At 43.3% G+C, this 27,417-nt stretch overlaps 1 protein-coding gene across 3 annotated transcripts in view; it reads right to left on the bottom strand.

Moving 5' to 3' along the window:
- Positions 1-27,417, bottom strand: part of PIK3R5 (phosphoinositide-3-kinase regulatory subunit 5) — a 67,656-nt gene that overhangs the window by 22,460 nt on the left and 17,779 nt on the right. For all 3 annotated transcript variants that reach the window (XM_033091352.1, XM_033091351.1, XM_033091354.1), the window contains exons 2-3: positions 4,380-4,495; positions 1,941-2,041 (exon numbers count right to left, since the gene is read on the bottom strand). In XM_033091352.1, the coding sequence (XP_032947243.1) occupies positions 1,941-2,041; positions 4,380-4,482 (204 nt within the window). In that variant the 5' untranslated portion in view covers positions 4,483-4,495. The remainder of the gene's footprint in view (positions 1-1,940; positions 2,042-4,379; positions 4,496-27,417) is intronic.

Raw genomic sequence — 27,417 nt, 5'->3', positions numbered from 1 at the left:
CTATTTAAATATTTTTGCAATGAAAACCTTTGAGTAAATTTCTTTTTCTGTGATTTGTTTTATGTATCTACAATAGAGTTCAAGAAGTAGAATTAATCAATCAAAGATTATAAACATATTTATGATCTTTGAAATATATTACCCAATTGCGTTCCAAAAGTATCTTGCCATTTATGGTATCTTGTGTGTATGAAAGTACCAGTTTCACTACACCCTTCTCTGTTTCATTTTTTGCTAATTTGCTACGCAAAGATTGTCTCATTATGGTTTTAATTTGCATTTATTTTATTATAGCTGGAGCAACATTTTTTCCCTATTTGTTTACAAGTTCTAGTGATTCTTTTGTGCATTGTCTCTTTGCTAGAGTTCACTCACCACACCACATACACACATGTCACATGATTTACAACTCTTTGGTCTCTCAGCTTATTCTAGAACTCATGGGGTTGAAGATGCAGAGAAAGCCCCACCTTGTTTGTTGTGCCTGGTGACCTCAGCAGGCTCAAATTTAGAATTCTTCTTCTCTCTCTCCTGACTAGACCATGTGTCTTCTCCACCTGCTGCTCGACCCCTTCTAGAAAACCCTCCCTTATCACTGCATAGTAGTTGATCCTTTATATTTGGGTTTGTAAGAGGTGGTTTAGCTCTTCTGAGTTGGTTTACTTGTGATCAGGGTATAAATGCACCATGTAAATGGTGGTGCCAGAGCTGGAACCTTGGGTTTCTTCATAAACCAAGACTTTCTTCTTATAACGTGTTTCCCCGAAAATAAGACCTAGCCGGACAATCAGCTCTAATGCACCTTTTGGAGCAAAATTTAATATAAGACCCGGTATCATATCATATCATATCATATCATATCATATCATATCATATCATATCATATATCATATCATATCATATCATATCGGACCCGGTCTTATATCATAGTAAAATAAGACCAGGTCTTATATTAATTTTTGCTCCAAAAGACGCATTCGAGCTGATTGTCCGGTTAGGTCTTATTTTCGGGGAAACACGGTAGGTAAAGGGACAGCTAACTGAGAAAGTCAAAGGTTTTCCAACTCAGTCATGTATTAAAAACAAACAAACAAAAAACAAAACAAAACAACTTTTAAAGAGAATTCTTTTTTTTCAAAGCTCCTTTTTTTAATTAGTTTTTTTCAGTTACAGTTGACGTTCAATATTATTTTATATTAGCTTCAGGTGCACAGCATGGTGGTTAGACATTTATATAGTTTATGCAATGATCCCCCGATTAGTCTAGTACCCACCTGGCACTATTCATAGTTGTTGCAACATTATTGACTATGTTCTCTATACTGTACTTTACATCCTTGTGACTATTTTGTAACTATCAATTTGTGTTTCTTAATACAGAGAACAAACAGATGGTTGCCAGAGGGGAGGGGGTTAGAGAGCTGGGTGAAAAAAGAGAATTCTTTATAGAAAAGGGCCAGAATCCTCTTTAGGGACTCACAGCTATTCTGGAACCCCAACCAAGCTCTGTGTTAAACACATTCTTCCTCTCAGTCATAAAAGCCTAGTTTTTGAACTGTTAGAGGAGGTCTCAATTTACCCCTCCGATCAGTTTTCTCTTTTGTGTCTTTGTTTTTATGGATTTGAGTAAAGGAATTCAGTATGACTTCCTCCCTCCTTTCTAGTCAATGCCTTGACTTACAAGCAATGCCTGTCTAAAGAAACAGCTTAAACCCAGGGCCCTGGATCACATATCATATGTTCTCATTGAAAGGACCACATCCCTTCCCAGAAATCGTCAATCCGCAAGCCATTGAAACAGAGAACTCACAGGTTCCCAGTGCCTTTGCCAAGCCCCTTGGTGTTCCAGGCACCCCAGAACTGACATTCTGTGGAGACCTCTTTCTCGAATGTTTGAGGCCAATCCCAGCTCTGCCCTTCAGTTCCTGGCCAGCCCTTACCTCTCGGGTTTTCTGCAGAATCTGTTCCAGGAGGATAAGGAAATGGCCTGGATCCCTGCTGACCAGCTCCTGTAGGCTCCAGCAGTTCAGACACAGCCCAGCTGGAAAGGGACAGAGAGGCCAGTGGTCAGTTTGGGGATGGAGAGAAGTGGGAACGCCAGGAGCTATACTGGGGATTCCTTTCGCAAGAGGTTCTCAGAAAATTCACAATCAACACTCAACCTTACCATGCCCCATTAAACATAATGACAAGTTTTGTATTCCTGGAAGCTCAAGAGACACAGAGAGGAGCTGGGATCTCCTTCAGAGGCCAATAAACCAGTCATGATTCTGCATCCTGTGCCTCTGGAGAGCACCAGTTGCCCCGCCCATCCCCGCCCTCCCCCCCCACACACACACACACTGCCCTCTGCCCTGGTTTCCGACAGTGGGTACTGGAACCTCTGAGATACAAGGAAAAGGCAGAGATTGCTGGAAGAATAAGGAGAGGAGCCCTGGTGACCATTCCCCAACCTCGCCCTGACATAAGGCTGAGTCTATGACAGCCATGGGACTTCCCAGGACTGCCTGGAATGAAGCCCAGGAAGGGGAAGCTACATTCATTTATATTTTGAAAGCAATAATGAGCACTTTGTCACTCTGTAACTTCCCCAGTCTTTCCTATTTTGTCAATCTGTTTCTCTGCAGTCAGCAAGGGTAAACCCCTAAAAATTAAAGGAGTGGTCATGGAGGCATGTTGTGTGTGTGTGTGTACTGAGAGCAGTAGGGGTGGAAGTGGCTTGAACATGAGTTCCCTATGGGCTCCTTTTAAAATGCTGAGGCCCCTAACAGTGTGTTCATATGGTCAGAGGTTTTTGTAAAATTTGCAAAAGTCAGATATTTTTGTATTCTTTTACTTAATGATGGCTCCCTTAATTCTATAAGCTTAAGCTCAAAATCTAGATAGGAGTCAAGAAGAAAAAACAAACAACCATTTATTGACCCCCTAGTATGTGCTAGGCCTTTGCATATACTATCTCCATGAGTCTCCCATCCTCCCTTCAGGAAAGTGGTTCCTGTTGGTATTATTTTCATTTTACCGACAAGATGGGTGAGGGCCTGAGAGGTTAACTGACTTGTACAAGTTTGTACAGCCAGTGAGAGACAGTTTTAATCCAGGTCTGTTTAATTCCAAAGGCTAAGAAAAGCCTCTCAGAGGTGACATTTGAGCTGAGGCCTGGACGACAAAGAGCCAACTCTGCACAGTTCTGAGGGAAGAGTTCCAGGCAGCAAGTGCAAAGGTCCTCAGGTAAGAAGGAACCACGTATGTTCAAGAAGCAGTGGGTATCCATCTTGTGGGGTAATTAGGGAGGCAAGTGAGACACAGGATGTGAAAAACCTTTACAAGCACAAGGAATTATTACAATTAGGCACCAGGCTGCAGATACATCTGCCCTAGCCAGCAGATGCTTCCATTTCTCAGTCCTGAGGAACATGGAACATGGAGGCCTCCTGCTCCCTAAAGCTCTGCTGAGATTGTTCCTTATTCTATCACGAAAAGAGGAGGATGGGGATGTGGAAGGAACTAGAAACCAAGTAAATAGAATTCTGGGGAGAGCTGTCTACGAATTCCCAGCTGCTCTTTCGGAATCAGCAGTTGTGGTATTTCTAAGTGGGTTCAATAACCACTATGCTTCTAAGAAGCACACGCTAGGGAAGCAAGATACAGCCCTAAGAAAAACTGAGGGTTGCTAGATGGGCGGGGGGTGGGGATAAGGGGGAAGGTGAGGGGATTAGAAAACAGTCGGTAACCACAAGGTGGCCACGGGGTTTTGAAAATTAGTTTGGGGAATGTAATCAATAATGTTGTAAAGATTTTGTAGGGTATCCGATGGACACTTGTCTCATTAGGGAGACCACCTCAGGGATGATGTAGATGCCTGATCACTGCACTGTACACCTGAAGCTGAAGCTGAACAATAATGAATGTCAACTATAATTTTATATATATATATATATATATATATGTATATATATATATATATATATATATACTTACAAGAAGCGGAGTACAGCATTAGGAATAGAGACAGTGGAAATGTAATGGCTCTGTGCGATGTCAGAGGGATAGTGGATGGGGGTTCACACAGTTTGAGGGATATAAAAGATAAACGTCTAAGTATTACTTTGTCTTGTGCACCTGAAACCAATAAAAAAGAAAAAAGAAAAAAGAAAAAAAGATACAGCCCTAAGAAGGAGGAAGAAGATAGCACGGGAGAAAGGAGAAACTGCTGCATACCAAGGGCCAACTCTCCATCAGGTGCTGTGCCCAGCACCTGCCCAGGCAAGGTCCAGGGCTTTGCCAGAACCTGCCAGCTTCTGTGCCGGGTCCAGTGCTCACTGCAGCCCCTGAGGCTACTCTGGGCCCTAAGAGCACCTCCCCAGCTCCCTCAGACCTACCTGACCAGGAGGTGGAGCGGCGGTTGAGGCTGAGCCCATGCAAGCAGCGTTCCAGGGCATGCTGGATGCGGTCCTCTGTGCACGTCGTGGCCCCAGGCTGCATCCTGAGTCATTGCCTGCGTGGGGGGCAGACACCGGTCAGCCTCGAGACTCCCGAATTTGAGGAGCACATGACCTAGCAGGGCAGATGGCACAGACAATGGGCATTCACAGCCCAGTGCCATCAATTTGCTATAGCTTGGGTGCTATGGATGCAGCATGACGGGGCTTACAGCTGCCTCCAGGGCTAGAATGGCTCCTGGCGGTGCTGCTCTGAGTTGCATGAAGGAGCCCCCCTGCAGCCCAACAGCTCAATGCCACAGGAAGTGAGGGGTCAGGGACAGGAACAGAGAGGTGCCTGCCCCATCTAGCAGTGGTGAGTGTCTCCAAGAGCGTGGGAAGTGCCCAGGAAGTGACCAGACCCCAGCAGGCTGGGCAGGTGGACTCCAAGGGAAAAGTCAGAATCACTGAGGGGACTTTTTCTGAATTTCCAGGCCTGCATGTTCCTGATGAAAAGGGAGCCTGTTCCTGATGAAAAGACCACAGAGATCTTCAGTACACTAGGTGCTCCAATGCTGAGGCTCCGTGGGGGCTGTCTTCACATGTCCCTCCACCCCCACCCCAACCTACCCTCTGCTTGGGTGCCCAGGCCACAGATACTTGTTCCTTTTCTGCCTTCACCTCCACTTTTGCCATTTTTCTTTTCTTTCTCTGAGGTTTGGCAGTGTTACTAGTTATCCAAAGACCCTGCTTAGCACCCCTCCTTTGTCTTACTGAGGAGAGACCAGGGGTACTTCGCTGAGGCTAGACTGTCTCTGCCGAGGCGATTTACGAAGGGATTTTAGCAGTAGATGGGGACTATGGAAAGTGCCAAATTCTGAGAACCTCCAGCAGGATCAGCCCAGCTGCTTCGTTATGTGTGAGGGCCCCTGGGTCCCTGGGGAAGCCATGACAGGTGATTTAGCACAGTGAATAAGCTTGGCCTCTGGCATAAACAGACTTGGACTTAAATCTCAAATCTGATATTTGTTGGTCATGAGACTTTGGACGAATTTTTAAACTTTTCTGAGCCTCAGTTTACTTATCTATAAAATGGGATGAGGGTACCAATGCCATTGGGCTGCTGGGAAGATTAAAAGCCATAGTGGATGTACTGAGTAAGATTTCAAGACATGAAAATGATCATGCCACAGTCTTTGCCAAAATCACTCTTTCTCTCAGGAATTTCACTGCATTCACCCTTCCAGTCAGACCCTGTTGATGGCCAATCAGGCCAGGTCATAGAAGGAAGCTGAGGAAGCAGTGGTCCAGCTCTGTGGAACTGGGGACGGACGGGGAAACCACAAGCAGAAGCAGAGAGCTCAGAGCTGAACCATGCAAACAACATGCAAAGAGCTATGAAATCCTAACTTGAACTCAGCTGCAGGACGGGAGCATTTGGCTCACGGAGGGCCCAGTAGGCAAATCTTCCTACTCTCCCAACCTGGGAGGAACCACGTGCCCAGGGAAACACAAGCCCTTTGTGAGCGGTCCAGCATCACGTGACTTCAGTGATGACCCTGAGATGGTACAGGGGTGGGCACACAGGAAGCAGCATGCATGCATTTATTCTTTTATATATGCAGTGACCATTTACTATGTGTCAGGCACTAGCAACACAGCAGTGCATGAAGCAGACAAGCTCCTTGTGAAGGACAGAGACATCAAACAACTTAACAGACCAAGAAAGAGGTCACTGCAGAAGGTCATCATGCCGTGAAGAAAGAGATGGTGCTGGGAGGAGTCCAAAAGGGGAGCCTACTCAAGGTTGTAGGAGGTCAGGGAAGCATCTCAGAAGGAACACTGAAGCCGAGTGAGGAAGCCAGGAGTGAAGTTAGGAGGAAGAATGTTCCAGAAAGAGGAGACAGCATGTGCAAAGGTCTGGGCACAAGAATGAGCCTGCCAATGACTAAGACCCTGGAGCACAGACCAGACTTCCAGGTCCCACACCTTCCAGCAGCTAAGGTGGCAGATTGAGTTCAGGAAATCTCTCACTGGTGATTCAGGACCATGGACCTTGGGTATTTCCATTGGTGGCACCTGGATTGCAAAGTTGTCTTTGGGCCCTTCCAGGGGGTGACTTTCACAGTCACCTTTGGGCCTTATGTCTGCTGACTCTTCTACAGGTAGTACAGGCAGTGAGTCCACTGACCCTGAGCCAGGCTAGGCCGATTTCAGGCTTTTGGGCTTCTCCCTCACCTGGATTGTGCCAGTACTGACATAGATGTGTGTCCCTGGGAATGAACACTTGTGATAAGGCCCCACCCTTCTGCCTTCAGCAGCAGCCCAAATATACAAGACCCCCTCAAGCCCGGTCCTATTCAGGCTCAGAGTTAATGGCACCTGCTGGAGAAGCTGGAAGACCAGGCACCTTCAAAAGGATGAGTTTGGGACATGAATGGTTGGCCTGGATGTCATCAACAGGCCTTTGTCTCCACAGGCTGATTTCTTCCCTTTAGCCCCAGGCTGGTTGTTGGAGGGAGGTCAGCGGTCAGCCCCCTGCAAGTCCTTCATTTCACAGAAGGGGAAGCTCATACCCAGAGAAGAGGAGGGGCAGCCTGGGGTGAGGCCAAACTGGGATGATCAACACGGGTATCCAAAGAAGGGCATCAAGGAGGACTTCCGTGTTCTCAAACTGCAGCCAACGCCCACTGAGAGCAGAAAAGTTTCCCGATGACTTACAGGCTAAAGGTCTGAGGGGCACAGTGAGCTGTAAGGGATGGGGACCAGCAACCATGCCGTGGGTCTTGCTGGCAACCAGCACAGCTGCCCACTTGCCCGCATCAGTACAACAACACTGGGAAGAGAGGAGGGGTCGTCAGCCAAGGGTACAGGGGCTTTAAGAGAAGCCCTTATTTTGGCTGCCGGGGGCAGGGACACTCCATTGTTCTCAGTTCACTCTACACAGCCAGCACTCCCCGTGAGCCATGGCAGCGCTGAGAGGAGCAGCAGTGGGGCAGCTTGCAGGCCCACTGTTGGGTAAGCCAACCACGTCGTGGGCTGTGTGTGTGTGTGTTGGGGGGCGGTGAATACTAGGAACAAAAACCGGATTTAAGCTGTTTTGTTGATACTTCACCTGGAAGGGCCCCCAGCAGGTGAGGGAAGCTTAGCAGTAAGAGGCCACTACAGGTTGGACCACCTTTGGGGGAAGTTGCAGGGGGCTGGATAAAGAGCTGGGAAGTCTGTGGCACAGAGAAGTTAAACAACCGGTCTCCGGTCACACAGCTAGGAGGTGGCAGAGCCAGGGTATGAACCCAGGGAGTCTGGCTCTTGACCACTGCCACACACTGCCCCTCAGCACGCTCAAATGCAGTTACTGGAAGAAAAATAAAATCAATTCATGCTTCCACCCCATAAATGAAGACTCAATTAACTATAACATGATCTTGTTTTAAGAGACCCACACTCCCAATAGCTGGGGATCTTGGGGCCACCACGTCTGTCTACACAGCTGCCCACACTCCAGAGAGAGGACCAGGGCTCACAGAAGCAGCACTCTTGGTTGACCTGGGCAATGGCCATGGTGGCCCAGGGGGCCCTGGCGTCTCTAGTCTGGAGCAAGGGTTTTACCGTGAGAACTGGGTTTAAAGACCCCTCCGCCCAGCTCTGCTGCAATGGACAAGTGTAAGGAGGTAGGAATGAGTCACTCTGCCCTATTGTGTCCCACTGTAACTGACATAAACACAAGATGCAAATGAACAGTCTCAGCCAAAGCCCCTTCTGCCTCACCCCCATCCTTAGGGGGTCAGAACATCGTATCCTTCACGGAGACTCAAGGCTGCTCTCCACACACGTCTAACGCCTGCTGGACCATGTTTCCTCCCTTCTCCCAGCTCTTGCAACTTTCCCAACTCCTAGCCTCAGTGTCCCTGGCTGTTCACTGGAGGCAATCAAGGCCTTCTCTACAGATGGGCATTGTGCAGAGTTCCTGGTGTGCCAGCCTCCCTGGCATCCCGAGGCCATCTAGATCTTGACCCACTCTCCTCTGAGAGGCAGGACTCGCCCAAGGTGCTGGCCCCTGGGAGCCCTGGGGAGTGGGGGCCCAGCTGGGGATCAGCTGAGCTACGCTGGAGGTTAACCCAGCTCACTGCCTGGTCCTTTGGCACACTCACATCCGTTTGATGAGTCAATCATCAGCCGTTTCTTGTGACTTGTCAGCAGAACCCCAGGGGCTTTGGGGCGGAGATGACGGGAGAAGAAAGTGGCATCCCTCTCTCTCCAGGGATGATGCCTTTTTTCAAAGCCTTGGCAAGCAAGGCCTGGCTTCCCCCGGCAGCCCCCTCTTGGCTGCTGGGAATGGGAATACCCTCCCCCATCTGTGGGGGCTTGCCCCCACCTCCAAGTTCCTCTTCTGACCCAGGAAGGATGAGTCTTTACTGGGGACTCTGAACAGGACAGTTTGGAGAGGCAGACCTCCGCTTGTAGACATGACCCCATGATGCAAAACGGGTCATCTGCGGCAACGTGCAGGACTAGTCAGAGGGTCAGGATCTGCCTGGGCCCCTCTTCTGGAGGCAGCCCCACGTGGGGCAGGGAGGAGGGCTTCTTTTCTTGGGGGACTTCTCAAACAGGGCAGAAAGGCAGCAGTGGAGGGCCCACACCTCATACGAAGGGAAGCATGGGTATCCAGGCTCTGGAGGGCTCTCCGCACTGCTTCCCTGGTGCTCTGGAATATCCCAGGCCCATGCGTTGAAGCCTTGGTCCCACAGGTGGGAATACGAGAGACACCAAGGCAGGTGGTCCTGCACGGACCTCACCTGCTTCAGTTCTGGGTCACGCTTCCCTTTCCTCCCTCCTCCTGTCCCCTGTGGCTTAACCTCCCTTCCTGCCCACACTCTCCTTATGACTGCGGAAGGCAAAATTTCTTCTGCGACCTAATTTTTAAAATTCTCACTTCCGATACAGGAAAGATACACCAGAAACTAAGGAGATTGGAGTGAGAAAGGGGTGGAAAGGAGAGGGGCGTGAGGTGGGGCAGGGATGAGGAGGAGCCACGTTTCCCGGGAATTCCTGTATCATTTTGACTCTTAGAACCATCGCACCACGTTACATACCCCAAATTAAATACACGGCTAGAATGAAACAGGATATTGGGGGGAAGGCAAAAATGGAATACAAACAATAAGAAATTAACCTAACTATACGATAAATGATTAACATGACCACATCGAAAGGGACAGGGAGTGAAAGAACCACTCCGAGTAACTTTGGAAAATAGCATTTTGATTGGATACTATAAGGCTAGAGACAAAAAGAACTATATACAAATATTGTTTTCTAGTTATTATACCTGTTTCTCACAGGGATGTGGGTTAAAAATCCTGAAACTTCTTAATGTGTATGCTAGGATTGAACAAATAGATAAATATATCATAGAGACAGAGAGCTAGTTTTTCACTGCTGGAGACAGACGTTACAGATAAGGAAAAGGGGGGAGGTCTGGAATGAATCAACCTTATGGAATTGGCGAAATCAATATGAACTCATGGTTTTTAAGGGATACACAGATATATATGCGTAGATGTAAAAAAAAAGATTGTGTACGCATATATATAATTTCAAGCTCTGTCTGCTGAGAGAGCCTAGAAATAACCATGTCCCAGTAACAATGAGGGCACCTGCTGCCCAGATCTTGATTTCTAAATACCACTCTCTAATCAAAAGAACCAAGTCCTTAGAGAAATGGCCGATTTTAGAACTGGGGCGGGAAATATACAAGATAAACGTGGAACATCTTGTAGTGCCAGAATATAAGTCAATACTTGTACAAGGTTAGGGAGTGTCCAAAGGACATTAGGAGCTAGCTTGAAGGAGCTTTCAATGGCCAAAGGCAGGATAATTTGAAAATCTATGTAACAAAAGGGTTGGGTTATAATTCATAGATTGAAGTAAATACCCATGATTCTATCCTATTGTTACAAATAATAAAATAAAATAAAAATAAATGGAGGAGAAGGAACAGTGCTTCTTTACAAAAGAATTTTAATTAATAAATGTGGGGGAAATGAGAGAACTACGAAATCACCATTAGGTAAACACAATTGTAATAATTTGGCAGGCATGAGCCACCGATGAATGATAAAATCCGTAGGTGAAAATCTGAGAGGAAACAGGATATTTGCACAGTCCCAGAGTATTTTCCCCCAAGAAATTAATCAATTACAAAGGGGAAAATAATAACATTAGAGTGGAGAAACCCAGCACCAGCTTAACCTCAAGATCAAAGTTAGTATCACCAATTGTAAGACATATCAACATCATGCATCCCCTGATATAATGCACTAAGAGGGACATGACATCACTTCTGTGGGATGCTTCCAAAAATGCATAACTACAATCTAACCATGAGAAAACATCATTCAAAACCCAACTGATGTCTGTATCTCTGAGTCTGTTTCTGTGTTGTTTGTTCACTTATTTTGTTGTTTATATTCCACATACAAGTGAGATCATATGCTATTTGTCTTTCTCTGTCTGACTTATTTCACTTAGCATAATACCCTCTACGTCTACCCATGTTGTCGCAAACGGTAAGATTTCATTCTTTTTTATGGCCAAGTAATATTCCATTGTATGTATGTACCACTTTTTCTTTATCCATTCGTCTATTGTTGGACACTTAGGTTGCTTGCATATCTGGCCTATTGTAAATAATACTGCAATGAACATAGGGGTGCATATATCTTTTGGAATTAGTGCTTTGGATTTCTTTGGATAAATACCTAAGAGTGGAATTGCTGGGTCATAAAGTAGTTCTATTTTTAATTTTTTGAAGAACCTCCATACTGTTTTCCATAGTGGCTGCACCAATATGCAACCCCTACAACAGTGCATGAGGGTTTCCTTTTCTCCACATTCTTGCCAACACTTGTTGTTTGTTGATTTATTGATGATGGCCATTGTGACAGGTGTGAGGTGATATCTCATTGTGGTTTTAATTTGCATTTCTCTGATGGGTACTAGATGGGAGGGAGGTCGGGAGGCTTGGTGAGAAAGGTGAAGGGATTAAGAAGTAGAAATTGGTAGTTATATAATAGTCATAGGGATGTAAAGTACACTATGGGGAATATAGTCAATAATGTAAAAACCTATGTATAGTGTCAGGTGGGTACGAGACTTATCGGGGGGATTACTCCATAAATTACATAAATGTCTAACTATTACATTGTACACCTGAAGCTGATATAAAATACTACTGAATGCCAACTATAATATAAAAAAATAGTTGCAGGGATGTAAAGTACAGCATAGGGAATACAGTCAATCATATTGTAATAACTATGAACAGTGTCAGACGGGTAATAAACTTATTGGGGTTATCACTTTGTGAGGTATATACATGTCTAATCACTATCCTTTTTTGTATACTGAAACTACAACTAATAATAATAAAAAACAATTGAGAGAAATTCTCAAAACAACAGACCAGTACTCACAAAGTGTCAAGGTCATAAGAAATAAGGAAAGACTGAGGAACTGTCAGATTGAAGGAGACTGAGAGACACAAAAACTAAGTGCAATATGGGATCATGGACTGGATTCTGGAACTAAAAGGGGACATCAGTGGGGAAACGGCTAAAATCCAAATAAGGTCTGTAGTTTAGTTTCCAGTATTATACCAGATGGACCTGGTTTTGATAACTGCACTGTGTTATGTAAGTTGTGAACATTAGGGGAAGCTGAGTGGAGGACACGCACATAGCTCTCCAACCCTTTACACAGTTATATAATCTAACATAGCCTTTATATATCTTTCGAGGTGGCTATCCAATGCCTTGTCGCCCTTCATGAACTTGTTTAAAGTTGCTATTTCATGTGTAGTCACAATTCCTAATTACTGGTGGGTGGACCAGTGTAGGGCTGGCTGCCTTAAAATCGCCTAACTCGATGTTCCTAAACTGAAGTTGAGAATCTCTGGGGTTCTTGGAGAGTTTCTGAGGGCTCTCTGTGAGAATGGTTGTGTTTTCATTTTGATGGCAATCTGGAAAGAGTTAGTAGTTAATACAGTATGGAACATCTTGATGACACCTGTGACCAAATGTTACCATCAGGTGTTGATGTCCAGTTTGCATTTGTATCTATCATTGCTTTGGTGTCATCTAAAAGGACAGATCATGCCAGGTGTGTTTTGGGGGTCTGCAGGAGCTGAAAGTGAACAGAATGAGTTAATATATGGAAAAGTTTAGACTAGTGCATGGCACATTATAAACCTTCAATAAATGCTATCTATTAACTTAATCAGGGTATTTTCTTAACATACAAAATTCTGCTGTGCCTTTGAGATTGGGCTAGGAAATAAAGCACTCTCTGCATGCTTCCGATGCAGTCAGGTTTGGAAAGCAATGTTTCCTATTTTAGACACACACATATACAGACACGATATATATAAACCTAGACTATAGGTATACACTATACCTAGACAGTAAGACTAGGAGGGCACCTTAGAGATCATCCAGTGCAGCGCTCCCATTCTACAGGTAAAAAATGGAGGCTATGAGCAGTGAGGGGACTTGCTCAGATTAGAAAGTGGCAAATTCATAACTAGAATCGGAGCCTAGACCCCCAGGATTGTCAGTCACAGCTCCTCCTGCTTAGACGGGACTCAGCCTCTGCTGCCCACCAGTGAAGCACCTCAGCACTGCTCCTGAAGGTTATTGTTGGAATCCTTTTTCAAATTTCTTTTGGAGTTTTTGGGCTGTTCAGCATCCTTGCGTGTCAATTTTGTGAATTTACATTTTTTTGTCAATATCATTCATTTTAATACAACTTTAAAATTTTAGGAGCAAAGATTTAGATCTAAACTTCCTACATAATTTTAAAAATTATTTCTGAATCTGTGATTTCAGCCCTTCTTAATGTGGTAACATTATGTTTTCTTTTAAAATACAGGTCTGGATTTGTAGTAAATATTGTTACACAACATCACAATTCTTTTAACAATTATTTTTGACATTTATAGTAAATGTGTAACTATGATAAGAGCAATTGTTTGTTTTGGACAGTGGCTTTAAATTTGATTTATTGCATTGCTCACTGTTCTGTGTGTTTTGTACCATTGCCATCCCTAGTTCTTTATTGTGATTCATTTCTTGATCAGCTGGGGTATTTTGAGTAACTTCAGGATGAGTGTGTGGGTGAGGTACTTTCTAAGACTTTATATGTCATATGTCATATGTAATTCACAGAGGCGCACTATGAATTATAGCTTTGTGATGTGTAAAATTGGCATAATTCAGTTTTTTCACCCTCAAAATGTTTATAGAAACCCAAACTAATCAACTGAAAAATGGCTATAACAAAAAATAGAATTAGGTAAGGTGGTTGAGTACAAATTAAAATAGAAATTGATATCATTCAATTATACAAATGAAAAACAGAAATTACGTTGGAAAAAGACCCCACATATAATAGCAACAACAACAACAAGTAATAATAATAATAAGAGAAAGTAAACTTCAAAGATGTGCAAGATTTTAATGAAGAGGCAAAGAAACGGAAATGCATTCCCTGCTGTTAGACAGGAAAATTGAATATCATAAAGAACTACTTCAAAATGGACCAGAGACTAAACGTAAAGAGCTTAAACTATAAAACTCTTAGTAAAAAACATAGAGTAAAAGCTTCATCACCTTAGATTTGTTAATGATTTCTTGGACACGACACCAAAAACACAGGCATCAAAAGAAAAAATAGATAAATTGGACTTCATCAAAATTTTAAACTCTGTGCATCAAAGGAAACAACAGAGTGAAATAGCAACCTACAGTATAGGGGGAAAAATTTGCAAACCATCTGTCAGGTTTGGAGCTAATATCCAGAATATATAAAGAACTCCTATGAACTCATCAATGGCAAACACAAAACAATCCAATTTAAAAATGGACAAAGGACTTGAATAAACATTTCTCCAAAGAATATATACAAATGGCCAATAAGCATATGAAAACATGCTCAGCATCACTAATCCTTAGGAAATGCAAATCAAAATCACAATGAGATACAATCTCACACCCATAAGGATGGCTATTATCAAAAACAAAACAAAACAAAACTAAGTGTTAGCAAGGCTGTGAAGAAATTGGAACCCTTGGGCACTGTTGGTGGGAATGTAAAATGCTGCAGCCACTATGGAAAACAGTATGGTGATTCCTCAAAAAAATTAAAAATAGAAATATGATATAATCCACTAATTCTACTTCTGGGTATATACCCAAAAGAATTGAAATCAGGTACTTGAACAGATACTGTACACTCATGTTCACAGCAGCATTCTTTACAAGAACCAAAAGATAGAAGCAACCCAAGAGGCCACCAACAGATGAATGGTTCAACACAATGGATATATACATACAGTGGAGCATTATTTGGCCTTAAAAGGGAAAGAAATTCGGATACATGCTACAACATAGATGAACCTTGAGGACATTATGCTAAGTGAAATAAGCCAGTCACAAAAAGGGAAATACAGTTTGATTCCACTTATATGGGATACCTAGACAAGTTAAATTCATAGAGACAGAAAGTAGAATGGTGATTGCAGAAGCTGGGGTGGTGGTGGGGGCAGAGAGGAGGGAGGGGAGCTATTGGTTAAGGGGTACAGAGTTCCAGTTTTCCAAGATGAAAAGAGTTTTATAGATGGGTTGCACAATGGGAATGTACTTAACACTACTCAACTATACGCTTAAAAATGGTTACGATGGTAAATTTTATGTCATGTATCTTACCACAATTTTTAAAAGGAGTTTAAAAAAAAGAATTAGCATCTTTGTTATGTTACATAGGAACGTCAATTGTCTATAAGTTTCAACCTAGAGGATAGGAAGGAAGGAAGGAAGGAAGGAAGGAAGGAAGGAAGGAAGGAAGGAAGGAAGGAAGGAAGGAAGGAAGGTGCAAGCAGGCAGAGTGACTATTACTGAGTGGCTGCTCTATGTCAGGTACCATTCTGGGCACTTTCATTTGACTATCTAGTTTAATGATCATAATCACCCTGGGACATCATCATAGTTTTCCGCAATTCCTGTATTACAGGGAGAGTCAGCCATTTATTTGCCCAAGCTCCTGCAGTCCTAGTTCCTATGGCCTGAGCTGGAAGCACATCCAAAGTTGGCTTGACTCCCGAAGCCCACATTCTTTCCTATGCCGTGTTCACAGGAAATCATTTCTACTGTTTTCTAGACTCTCAAAGGACTAAGTATGCGGTTTCACCTCTGTGCTATAATTTGAAGCTTCCAGGGACAAAGTCTTGCCCAAAAAGTGCCTGAATTGTCATTGTCAGTGATTCATTCCCCATGAATTAGGGTTACTCACTTCCTCTGTTCTAACTTATTTTTCAAGATACAAGATTCCTGGAGGGACATTTAGCTAACAAATGAGTCTATTACGGCAGTGACAGTGGATAATGGGGAAGAGGAAGGACTCCAGGGCCAGGAGAGGGAGAAAAATATGAAAAGGTAGGTGGAGATGGTGTGTGGGTTGGGGGGTGCAGGGAGCAGGGAGGGAGCAGGATGAAGTGGAAGTGTGCCAAAAGGGAGAACCACTACGGGAGCACAGATGAGCATTTGTCTACTTCCCAACTTTACTCACGCTCTTCTTTTACCAAGGAAAGGGCCCAGAAATGCTCAGGAAGACAACGCTGTGGTTAAGACCAAGAAGAAGTGAGATGAGGAATGGAGGAGGGAAGGCGAGACATGCTAACATGCACGCAGCCCTGACTGCCAGATACTGTGCTTACGGCTTAAAGCACATGACCTCATTGATTCCGAACAACCTCATAAAACTCTGAATGCACAAGGATGAGGAAAGTGCAGCTTCCTGGCGGCTAAATGACTTTCCCAAGGTCACACGAGTAGCAAGTACCTTAGGCAGAATTTGAATCCAGGTCTACCTGACTCCCTTCTACCCAGGTCATCATCTGGAAGAATACCGCAAGGAAAACAGGAGGCATGGTGCTACCTTCACATATAATGATTATAATAATGGCAGCTAGTGTTAATTGAGGGCTTACTATGTGCTGGGCACTGTTTCAGGTGCTTTCTATAAATTAACTCATCGCATCCACATGAGGTAGATACTCTCTTATTCCCACAGAAAAGATGAGGACACTGAGGCACAGAATGTTCTCTCAGCTGGTAAGTGATGTATGTCCTTTCTTGGAGTGTCATAGGCAATTTAGCTTCTCTGTGCACACAGAGGAAACCATAACGGAGCTAGAGATGTGCAAACTGAAATTACTGAGAAGACGAGGAACCAGAGAAAGATTATAAGAATCTACCAAGTTTATAAACTTCAGGCAACAACGAAATTCTATGGACCCCTACGCTGAACCATGGGCACCTGGCCCTGGAGACTGTTTAACGCTGCCACCTCTCAAATGTACAGCCTGTCTTGTTTGCCAACAAGCAATCGCAGAGCAACAAAGCAACAAATGAATGTAAATGTAAAAACTCGAGAAAGGGCAATTACACATATACTGGTAGCTTTCTGGCTTTCCTGGATGTGGGAAAAGATTGTGGTTGTAACAAATTGCATTCATTATAGGCTGCGTGCGTTCTGCAGAATCATTTCTAGTTTGTAAGACAGGCGTGAATATTTCATAGTAGTTTGGGGCAAAGAAGATTGTATGGAGCATTGTGACGTCCAGATGCTTTACCAGTGAACACCACTGAGTACGGACTGGTCTAATCCATTCTCTCCTCTCTCCACCATCTTGCCTTCACTCCCAGGTGAAAATCATTTCCCCCCTCCATTATCTCTCTGTTAATACAACAGCACGTAATTGCTCTCAGACACCGGAATATCCATCTTTGTCAGTCTCCCACTCTCTTTAAACTCTTGCCCAATTATATAAGAGACACAGCTCGCCTTTCCCCTCTCTATCCCATTCACAAATATGGTTTACTAGTGGAAGAGAAACTTCTCTAACAAGAATAGAAACCATCAATGTTTGTGGACAGAACTGAAATCAGACTTGCTTCCTGAGACTTGGCCAGGTGTGATTTTTACAACTTTTTATGAAACAGACACTGATTTCAAGGGTCCCATTTAACGCAGTCTGAAACTCTCTAGGACTCTACGGGGCTATTTACGATGACATTAGGACAGCATGCATTGATACCACCTCTCCCAACTTCTTACCGAATACACTCATGAAGACTAGAAACAAGGAAGACATACGCACATAATCCAAACTGAAAACAAATACTGACTGGCCAGAGTCGGGGATTGACATTATGTCTAAATCAGAGGGACATGAATTAAGGAAACCAAGACTTCGGTTCAGGCCAAAATCTCTACAGAAGGTAAGCGGAGCTTGCATCATGGCTGATTAGTTTGACACCCAAGTGGACGCGCCAGCTTTTCGGATATTTGATCCCCGCTGTTTAATTATCCACACACTGAAGAACATCTGGGTTGTTTCCAGTTTGGGGCTATTCAGACTAAAGCTGCTAGAAACCTTCACGCACAGGTTTTTTGTGTGAATGTGTTTTCATTTCTCACAAAAGACACCTACGTGGTCAAAAACACATGAAAATACGTTTATGATTATTAGCCATCAGAAGAACTCAGATCTAAAGCCACAATGAGATTACATTACACTAGAATAGCTAAAATTAAAAAGATGAACAATACCAAGCTGGTGAGGCTATGGAGCAACCACACATTATTGGTGGAATCATAAAATGATGCAACCACTTTGAAAATCAGTTTGACAGTTTCATAAAGTTAGTAAATACCTATCACTTTGACCCAATAATTCTACTTCTTTACCCCAAAGAAATGAAAACACATGTCGACAAAAAGACTTACGCAAAAATGTTCATGGCAGCTTTATTCACACTAGCCTTAATCTGGAAACAACCCAATCCATCAACAGGAGAATGGATAAACATATTTGGTATACTCATATAATACATTACTACTTAGCAATGCAAGGAATAAAAAAAAGAACAAACCACTAATGCATGTAACAACATGGCTGATACCAAAAACATGTTGCACGAATGAAACTGGACACAAAATGATAGCTAATCTATGGTTCTATTTACAAGAAGTTCTAGACCAGGTAAAACTAATCTATGGTAAAATAAACGAAAATGGTAGTTGTCTCTGGATGGGTCAGGGAGAGTTGACCAGGAATGAGCATGAGGGAACTTCCTGGGATGATGGAAATATTCTATATTTTGATAGGAGTACAGGTTACATGGGTGTATACAAGGTCGGACAATTATGCTCGGGAACTCATCCTAGAAAAAGTACTATGTACATACCTCATTGCTGAACATCACTATGGTCACCTTGGAAGTACTCCCCTTGGGAAGCTATGCACCGACGCCAGCGCCTAGTCCCCGCTTCAAAGCAATTTTGGAACTCTTTGTCTGGAATGGCTATCAGAGCTGTCATCGTATTACCCTTGATGGCCTGAATGTCATCAAAATGTCTTCCTTTCAATATTACCTTTATCTTCGAGTAAAGGAAGAAGTCATTTCGGGCCAGATCAGGTGAGTAGGGAGGGTGTTCCAATACAGTTATTTGTTTATCGGCTAAAAACTCCCTCACAGACAGTGCCATGTGAGCTGGTGCATCGTCGTGATGCAAGAGCCATGAATTTTTGGCGAAAAGTTCAGGTCGTCTAACTTTTTCACGCAGCCTTTACAGCACTTCCAAACAGTAAACTTGGTTAACTGTCCAGTTGGTAGAAATTCATAATGAATAATCCCTCTGATATCAATTGAGGTCAGCAACATCATTGCAACAAGTTCGTGAATTTCATTGTCAGACCTCATATATTTTCTGTAACTCATCAAACTCTGTAGTAAAATTTGTGCATTTCACTGTATGTAAACCACACCTCAATAAAAATGTTTTTAACGAGTCATGCAATACTAAGTGTATAGAATAAGTCTTTAAGGTTTTTCTTAGCCTGACCATTTACCTGAGGTCCACTTTCCCTTTTCAAACATACACACATTCTCCACCTCAGTTTGGCCTCTTACCCTTCCAGTCCTTTTGAAGTATTTATATGCCCGCATACACACCCACACACACGCAGTTTCTTCTTACACCCATAGGATCATGGCATAGACTTTGTTCTGTGTGTAGTTGTCTATGAAAAAGCGCACCTGATTGTCATTCCCTCCCTGCCCCTTAAAGCTTGGTTTTCCAATGCCTTAGGACAAAGTTTGAAACCCTAACCCGGTTTACACGACCCCGAGAAGTCTGAGCCCTTCCTCCCTGAGCAGTCTAATACCTTCACCTTTTCTCTTCATCATGAACCTCTTCCTGAGTGTGCTCCCTCGGCCTGAAACATTCTCATCATCTTTCCCTGCTTTTGATGAGGCTCCTAATACGCATTTTTTTTCTGTCTTCCATTTACAAGGTCACTTTTTCAGAGAAGGCCTCCTGACCCCCAGGCTGGGTTGGGCACCCATGGCAACCTCTCTGCTTTCCCTATGCCTATGTTATAATTGTCTCCTCTACTGAACTTTCAGCTTTGATGACAGTGGCCTGTCCACCACGTGAACAATTCTAACTCCAGTGTCTAGCAGAGGACCCAGCCGGATTCTCCCTGGATAGTTACATGTGTGTGCAAACCAAACTCCCCACTCAAATGATGTGGCCATGATGTTATGACCATCTGAGCAGTAGGGGAGATTCCTCAGGCCTCAAGGGGAAATCAAGTCTATTGTAACTTCCCAGTGAGTCAGTCCTCGGAGGTGTTGAACCAGTAGTTATTTTTGACCACCCACAGTGTGGGCAGGTTGACTGGGAGAACTGTTTCCTCCTCTATTTCCTCTGCCAGAGGCCAAAGGAAGTGTTTCAGCTCAGAACTCAAGCTTTCTAGGAGCTGTTCCTCAGGCCACAGAGTACGAATGCAGAACAATGTATAGTGCTATTAATTTCTTTCTTTCTGTATATTGTTCTCTTCCCTCACTCTGTCCCTGTGCTACTAAGGCCACCACCTTGGGGAAGGTCTGTGGCAGGAAAGTAAAAAACTCTGAGCTCGTGGATAGCTCCTGGCAGGATGCATGGGGCTCCGAGCTGGATTTCAGTTGATGTAAGGAGATAAAGAAATGGTTATTTCTTTTTTACTTTTTATTAATTTTAATTCTTAGAGCAGTTTTAGGTTTACAGAGAAATTGAACAGAAAGTAAAGACAGTTCCCATATACTCCTTCTGCCCCCACCCCACGCCTGCCCACAGTTTCCCTTATTATTAATATCTTCCATAGTGGTATATTTGTTAGAACTGCTAAGCCAATATTGATCCAATAGTATTATTTAAAGCCCACGGCTTACGTTAGGGTTCACTCTTTGTGTTGTAGTTCTGCGGGTTTTGCCAAATATTAAAAAAAAAAAAAGTCATGTATCCATCATTACAGTATCACACAGAATAGTTTTGCTGCCCTAAAAATCCCCTATGCTCTATCTGTTCATCCCTTTCCCTCTACACCCCCTGGCAACCCTTGATCTTTTTACTGTCTCTATAGTTTTGCCTTTTCTAGAATGTCAACAGTTGGCATTATACATTATGTAGACTTTTCAGATTGGCTTCATTCACTTAGTAATATGCATTTAAGGCCCTTCCATGTCTTTCCATGGCTTCATAGCTCATTTCTTTCTATCACTAAATATTATTCCATTCTATGGCTGGACTATGATTTGTGTATCCATTGAGCTACTGTAGGACATCTGGGTTGCTTCTAATTTTTGGCAATTATGAATAAAGCTGCTATAAACACGCATATGCAGGTTTTGTGAGGAAATAAGTTTTCAGCTCATTTGGGTAAATACCTAGAAGCATGATGGCTGATCATATGGTAAGATTTCCTAGCTTTTTAAGAAACTGCCCAGCTGTCTTCTAAAGTGGCTGTGCCATTTTGCATTCCTACCAGTAATGAATCAGAGTTTCTATCACTCCACATCCTCATCAGCAATTGGTGGTGTAAATGTTTTGGATTTTAGCCATTCTAATAGGTGTGTAGTGGTATCTCATTGTTGTTTTAACTTCCAATCCCTAATGACGTATGATGTTGAGCATCTTTTTATATGCTTATTGGCCATATATGTCTTCTTTGGTGAGTGATTCAGATCTTTTGCCTACTTTTTAAAATTGGATCGTTTGTTTTCTTACTGTTGAGTTTTAAGAATTCTTTGTGTATCTTGGATACAAGTTCTTCATCAGATACATGTTTTGCAAATACTGTCTCCAAGTCTATAGCTGCTTATCTTTTCATTCTCTTAACAGTGTCTTTCGAGGAGCAGTTTTTAATTTTAATGCAGTTCAACTCATTATTTTTTTCTTTCATGGGTTATGCTTTTGGTGTTATAGCTAAAAACTCATTGTCGAACCCAAGGTCATCTAGGTTTGCTCCAGTTATTTTCTAGGAATTTTATAGTTTTACATTTTACCTTTAGCTTTGTGATCCATTTTGAGTTCATTTTTACGAAAGGTTTAAGGTGACTGTGTCAATTCACTGTTTTGCTGTGGATACCCAATTGTTCCAGTTTGTTAAAAAAATATATAAAATATATCTATATCTATATCTATATATCTATCTATATATATACATATATATAATATATAAAATATAGATATAGATATATCTATAAATATACCTATATCTCCTTTCTCCATTGAATTGCCTTTGTTACTTTGTCAAAGATCAGTTGCTTTTATTTGTGTAGGTCTATTTCTTGGCTGTCTATTCTGTTCCATTGATCTACTTGCCTATTCTCTCACCTATATCACTGTTTTGATGACTGCAGCTTTATAGTAAGTCTTGAAGTCAGGTAATATCCATTCTCTAACTTTGTTCTTTTTCTTCAAGATTGTTTTGGTTATCCTGGGTCTTTTGACTTTCCATATAAACTTTAGAATCAGTTTGTTGATATAGACAAAGTAATTTGCTGCACTTTGATTGGAATGCCATTGAATTTATAGATCAAGTTAGGAAGAACTGGCACATTAACAATATTGAGTCCGCCTATCCATGAACATAGGATATCTTTCCACTTATTTAGATCTTTGAGTTTGTTCATCAGAGTTTTGAAGTATTCCTCATATAGATCTTGCACATATTTTGTTAGATTTATACCTAAGTATTTCATTTTTTGATGTTAATGTCGAATGATGTTGTATATTTTTTATTTCAAATGCCAATAGCTCATTCCTGGTATATACAAAGACAATAGATTTCTTTGTATAAATCTTGAATCCTGCAACCTTTCCATAATTGAATATTAGTTCCAGGAGTTTTTTTGGTCAATTCTTTGGGATTTTTCAGTATAGACAATCACGTCACCTGCAAAGATAATTTTATTTCTTTCTTCCCAATTCTTTTATTTCCTTTTCTTGTTTTATTGCATTAGTTATGACTTTTAGTACAATGTTGAATAGGAGGAATGAGAGGGGACATCCTTACCTTGTTCCTAACCTTAGGGGAAAAGCCTAGTTTCTCACCATTATGTATGATGTTGGCTGTAGTGTTTTTGTAGATATTCTTTGTCTAACTGAGGAAGTTCCCTCTCTATTCTTAACTTGCTGAGAGATTTTATGATGAATGCATGTTGGATTTTGTCAAATATGTTTTCTGTATTAATTCATGATCATATGTTTTTTTCTTCATCCTGTTGATGTAATGGATTACACTAATTGACTTTCAAATGTTGAACCTGCCTGCAAACCAGGAATAAATCCCACTTAGTCATAGTGTATAATTATTTTTATACTTTGTTGGATTCAGTTTGTTAACATTTTGTTGAGGATTTTTACACCTATGTTCATGAGAGATACTGGTTTTTAGTTTTCCTTTATTATAGTATCTTTGGTGATTTTGGCATTAGAATAATGCAAGGCTCATATAATGATTCAGGAGGTATTCCTTCTTCTATTTTTTGGAATACATTGTAGAGAATTGGTACCATTTGTTCCTTAAATATTTGGTAAAATTTACCAATGAAACCATCTATCTGGTCGTTGTGCTTTCTGTTTTGGAAGCTTACTAATAATTGATTAAAAAATTTTTAATAGATACAGATATATGCAGATGATCTATCTTTGTGTGAGATTTGATAGATTGTGTCTTTCAAGAAATTGGTCCATTTCACCTAAGTTTTCAAATTTGTGGGCATAGATTTGCTCATAGTATTCCTTTGTTATGTCCATGGAATTGATAATGGTTTTTAACTTTTTTAAATTCAGATATGATTAATGTAACATGAAATTCACCATTGTAAAGTGCCCACTGCCATGATTTTTAGCTTATTCACTATCTTACACAACCGTCACTATGACCTAAATCCAGAACATTTCCATGAACCCAAAAAAGAAACCTTATATATATTAGCAGTCACTTTGCATTCTCCCTCCCCTTATCACCTGGCAACCACTAATATACTCTCTGTTTCTATGAATTTCCTTATTCTGGACATTCCATATAAATGGAATCATACAATATGTGGTCTTTGGCATCTGGCTTTTTTCACTCAGCATGTTTTCTAGGTTCATCCATGCTGTAGCATGCAACAGTACTTTTTATGACTGAATAACGTTCCATTGTATGGATGTACCATAACTATTTCTTCAATAATTCAATTTATGTACCAAGATTCACATTGGATACCTGAGGGCTACCTGCTCCCACTCCAGAGCCAAAAAAAAAAAAAAAAAAAAAAAAAAAAGATGAGAGATTATCCCAGTATGTGTTTTACCTTCTGCATTAGCAACAGTAAGTAATGAACCTAGCCTGGAATTTCCTCTTTAATAAAAAATAATTCTGCTTGAGTCTCGTGGGCCTAAATAAACTGCTGCCACTGCCACAAGCTACTACCTATGATGAAGTTACCATGTCCTGCCATGCACTGGACCAGACAGACACTTGTATATGGAACAGTCCTTCCAGGTAGACCTTTCACCCCCATTTACACATACGGAAACTATGGCTCTGAGAGATAAAGCCACTTTCTCAGAGTCTGCAGCAAGGATGTCAGCTTAGGTGTGCCTAACACGAAAGCCCTCCTTAGCTGTCAATACGGAGAAGTCCTTACGTAATTGCTCCAGTAGCAGGAATTCCTAACTTTTTGTGCCCTAGACCCATTTGGCAATCTGGAGAAGTTAACAGACCCCTCTGAACAATAATTTTTTAAATGCATGAAGTAAAATACATAGGACTGCAAAGGAAGTGAATTACACTGAAATATAAACATCAGTTTTTTTCAATAATCAGATTTGTGAAATGGTAACACATGTTCTCCTCATTAACCCATTAAATAACAAATTCCAGCAGTGGGTCTAATCACTGTTATCAGTTTGAAGTATTAGATTGGTGCAAACGTAATAGTAAAAAGCATAAATGATCGTTGAGGTACCTGCACAACTACAAAGTGATACGAACACATCTGGATAAGGAAACATCTAGACCAAGTCACAGGTGTTAGTAATATGACTATGCTTTGTTGCCTACATTCATAATAGAAGGAAATACTAAAGATCAGTTAGAAGTGAGTACAAAAAAACGACATCATGTGTTTCCCAGCCAAGCCCATAGACCCCTGGATGAAAGTCTCTGCTCCCCAGAGGAATGGGAAGGTAGGCAGGGAAAAGAGGGTGCTCCTGCTCCTTCCAGGGCCTGTTGGTACCTCTGGATATCCACCATATTCAGGAGTCCTGGTGTGAAGAGGGGTCACCTTCCCGCTCACTCTCCCTTCCTAGTCCAGGATTCCTCAAACCCCCTTCTTCCCTGAGAAGCGCCCTAAGTGGTGTTTTAATTTCTCATGCTGGTCCCCATCTCAGTCTTAGTCTGACACATCCTCTCTGTCTCTCCGGACAGTTCAATGCCTTTTAAAACAGCCCCTCTGTGAGGTTTGGGGAGTTTCTCATCTCTCATATCAGACTTCTTATATGACTTCAGAAGGGCAGTCCCTAAGGCGGTTCCCCTGGGAGAGGGGAGGCCCCAGCTGAAGGTGTGGTGCAGAGGCACTGAATGAAGACCCAAGGCACAGCCCAGCAACGGGGGGAGTTGGGGACACAGCAGGTCCTTGTGCAGAGAACCACGGGCCTTTACACCTCGTGGGGACCAGCTTGGGGAGAACAACTGGTTAAACCATGTAGCCTCTCTGGACCTCAGTTTCTTCACCCGTAAAATGGGAGATGGGCCTTTCCATAGTGGCACATTATGTGTTGGGGAATGGACAGCAAGAAGCCTTGACTACACCCCCAAAGCAATCATCAAAAGGCTCAGAGTTCACCTCTGACAAGACAAGACCCAGGAAAAACTCGCCAAGGGGCATCAGGAAGCAGCAGCGCTTTCTGGCACGTTACTAAAGGCCCAATGCACAAAATAAACACAATCCCCCCCATCTCACCCCCAACCCTTGCCTCCAGCATTTCTGAGGCACAGCCAGGGAGGGGGTGATTTGGGGCAGAGCCAGAGCTGGGACTCAGACCTCTTTGCCCCCTTCCCGTTCTTCCTCTTTAATCCAGGCATCCAATGGGGGGCCCTCAGAGAGCACCCCCTCCTCTCTTGGCTTCAGTGTCTCCAAAGATGAAGTCCCTTCTTCACCCCTCCAGCTCCCGCCTGACCCAGGAGGGATGCAGGATTTCCCTCCCCGGCCACATCACCCCTGTCTGTCAGCACCGGGACAGCTGCCCCAGCTACACCAGGTCCCAGGGCACAGAGACAACTCTGCTTCCTGTCTAACCACCGTGATAAAGGTGTGGGGAGCACAGGGGGAGGGAGCGGGGGGAGAATGACAGGTGTAGGGAAACCTGAGCCACAGAAGCACATGCCCCACGTTACATACGTCATCAGATTATGACACCTGTTTCCATGGTTCCCTCGATCTGCCCCCTCCCGACAGCAGTGATGAGAGTGGGGGGAGAAGGTGGCAGAGACAAGAGGGAGAGAGAACAGAGGGTGCATTGGAGGGCGTGGAATGATAAGGACGGGGCTTGAAGGGCAAGGCAGGGCAGAAATACCCTTAAAACGTCCTGAGGCTGAGACAGATGAAAGGGGTTCAAAAACAAAAACAAAAAAATCAAGATGTACACCAGCAGCCCCAGTGTTTCCTGTTTTTCTAACAAATCACCAATGATTTCCAAGAAAAGTAAGCTGTACTGTGCTCAGCCCTGGGCACAGCTGCAGAATTTGCACATCTGGCCTGTGCTTCGAGAGCCTGTGGCAGGATGGGGCACATGATGTGGCAGTCCCCGAAAGTCTGCAGCTCACGGAGGCGCAGGGGTACAGGCCAGGAGCACCCATGAGTCCAGCTGCTGCCTGCTCCCTCAGTATCCTCAGGACCCCAGAGGAAGCAGGAAGATCCCCTGGTGCTTAGAGGACCCTTTCAGAGATTCACGTGGATGGGCTTCCCCAGGCCTGTCCGAATTCTCTGAGAATTTTCAGTGAGCAGGGTGTAGGACTTCCAGGGGGGGCCCAGTGGGGCCAGGTGTCCTGAGAGACTGGGAGCAGACAGCCCAAAGAGGACAAGACACCCTGTGCCTCCTCACAAATGGTCCCCTGGCCACCAGCCCTCCCCACCCCACCTCAATTTCTCTCCCTCTTGCTGCTAGAATCTCACAGGGTCCTGGGCTCTTTCAAAAGCCCCTGGAGGGATTGACAGGTGCCAGAGCTGGGACTGAAGGTCATCAGTCACCTCAGCTCAGGACCTCCACCCCTTCTCACCGTGGCCACCTGCTCCTCTCACAGCCTCCTCAGGAGCCATACCCTGCCCCTGCCTGCCTAACCCCCTCCGGAAATACACAGCTGCCCCCTGCAAAGCCCATCCCTGCCCCACCTCCATGCTTCTTCCCTCCGCCATCAGCAACCAGAGCCACCTCAGTCATGCCTCTGCCCACTCCTGCTGCCTCACCACAGCCTTCCCTGCCAGCCCTTCCAGGCAGGGAGTCAGGGGTTTGTCTGCACAGAAAATTGAGCTACCTTGCCTCGCCCATTCTGGTTGGGGGC

The sequence above is a fragment of the Rhinolophus ferrumequinum genome, chromosome 21, assembly GCF_004115265.2.
Source record: "Rhinolophus ferrumequinum isolate MPI-CBG mRhiFer1 chromosome 21, mRhiFer1_v1.p, whole genome shotgun sequence".
Classification (NCBI taxonomy): domain Eukaryota; kingdom Metazoa; phylum Chordata; class Mammalia; order Chiroptera; family Rhinolophidae; genus Rhinolophus; species Rhinolophus ferrumequinum.
Note: the sequence above shows the minus strand (reverse complement) of the source record. Positions and strands in the feature narration are given on the sequence as shown.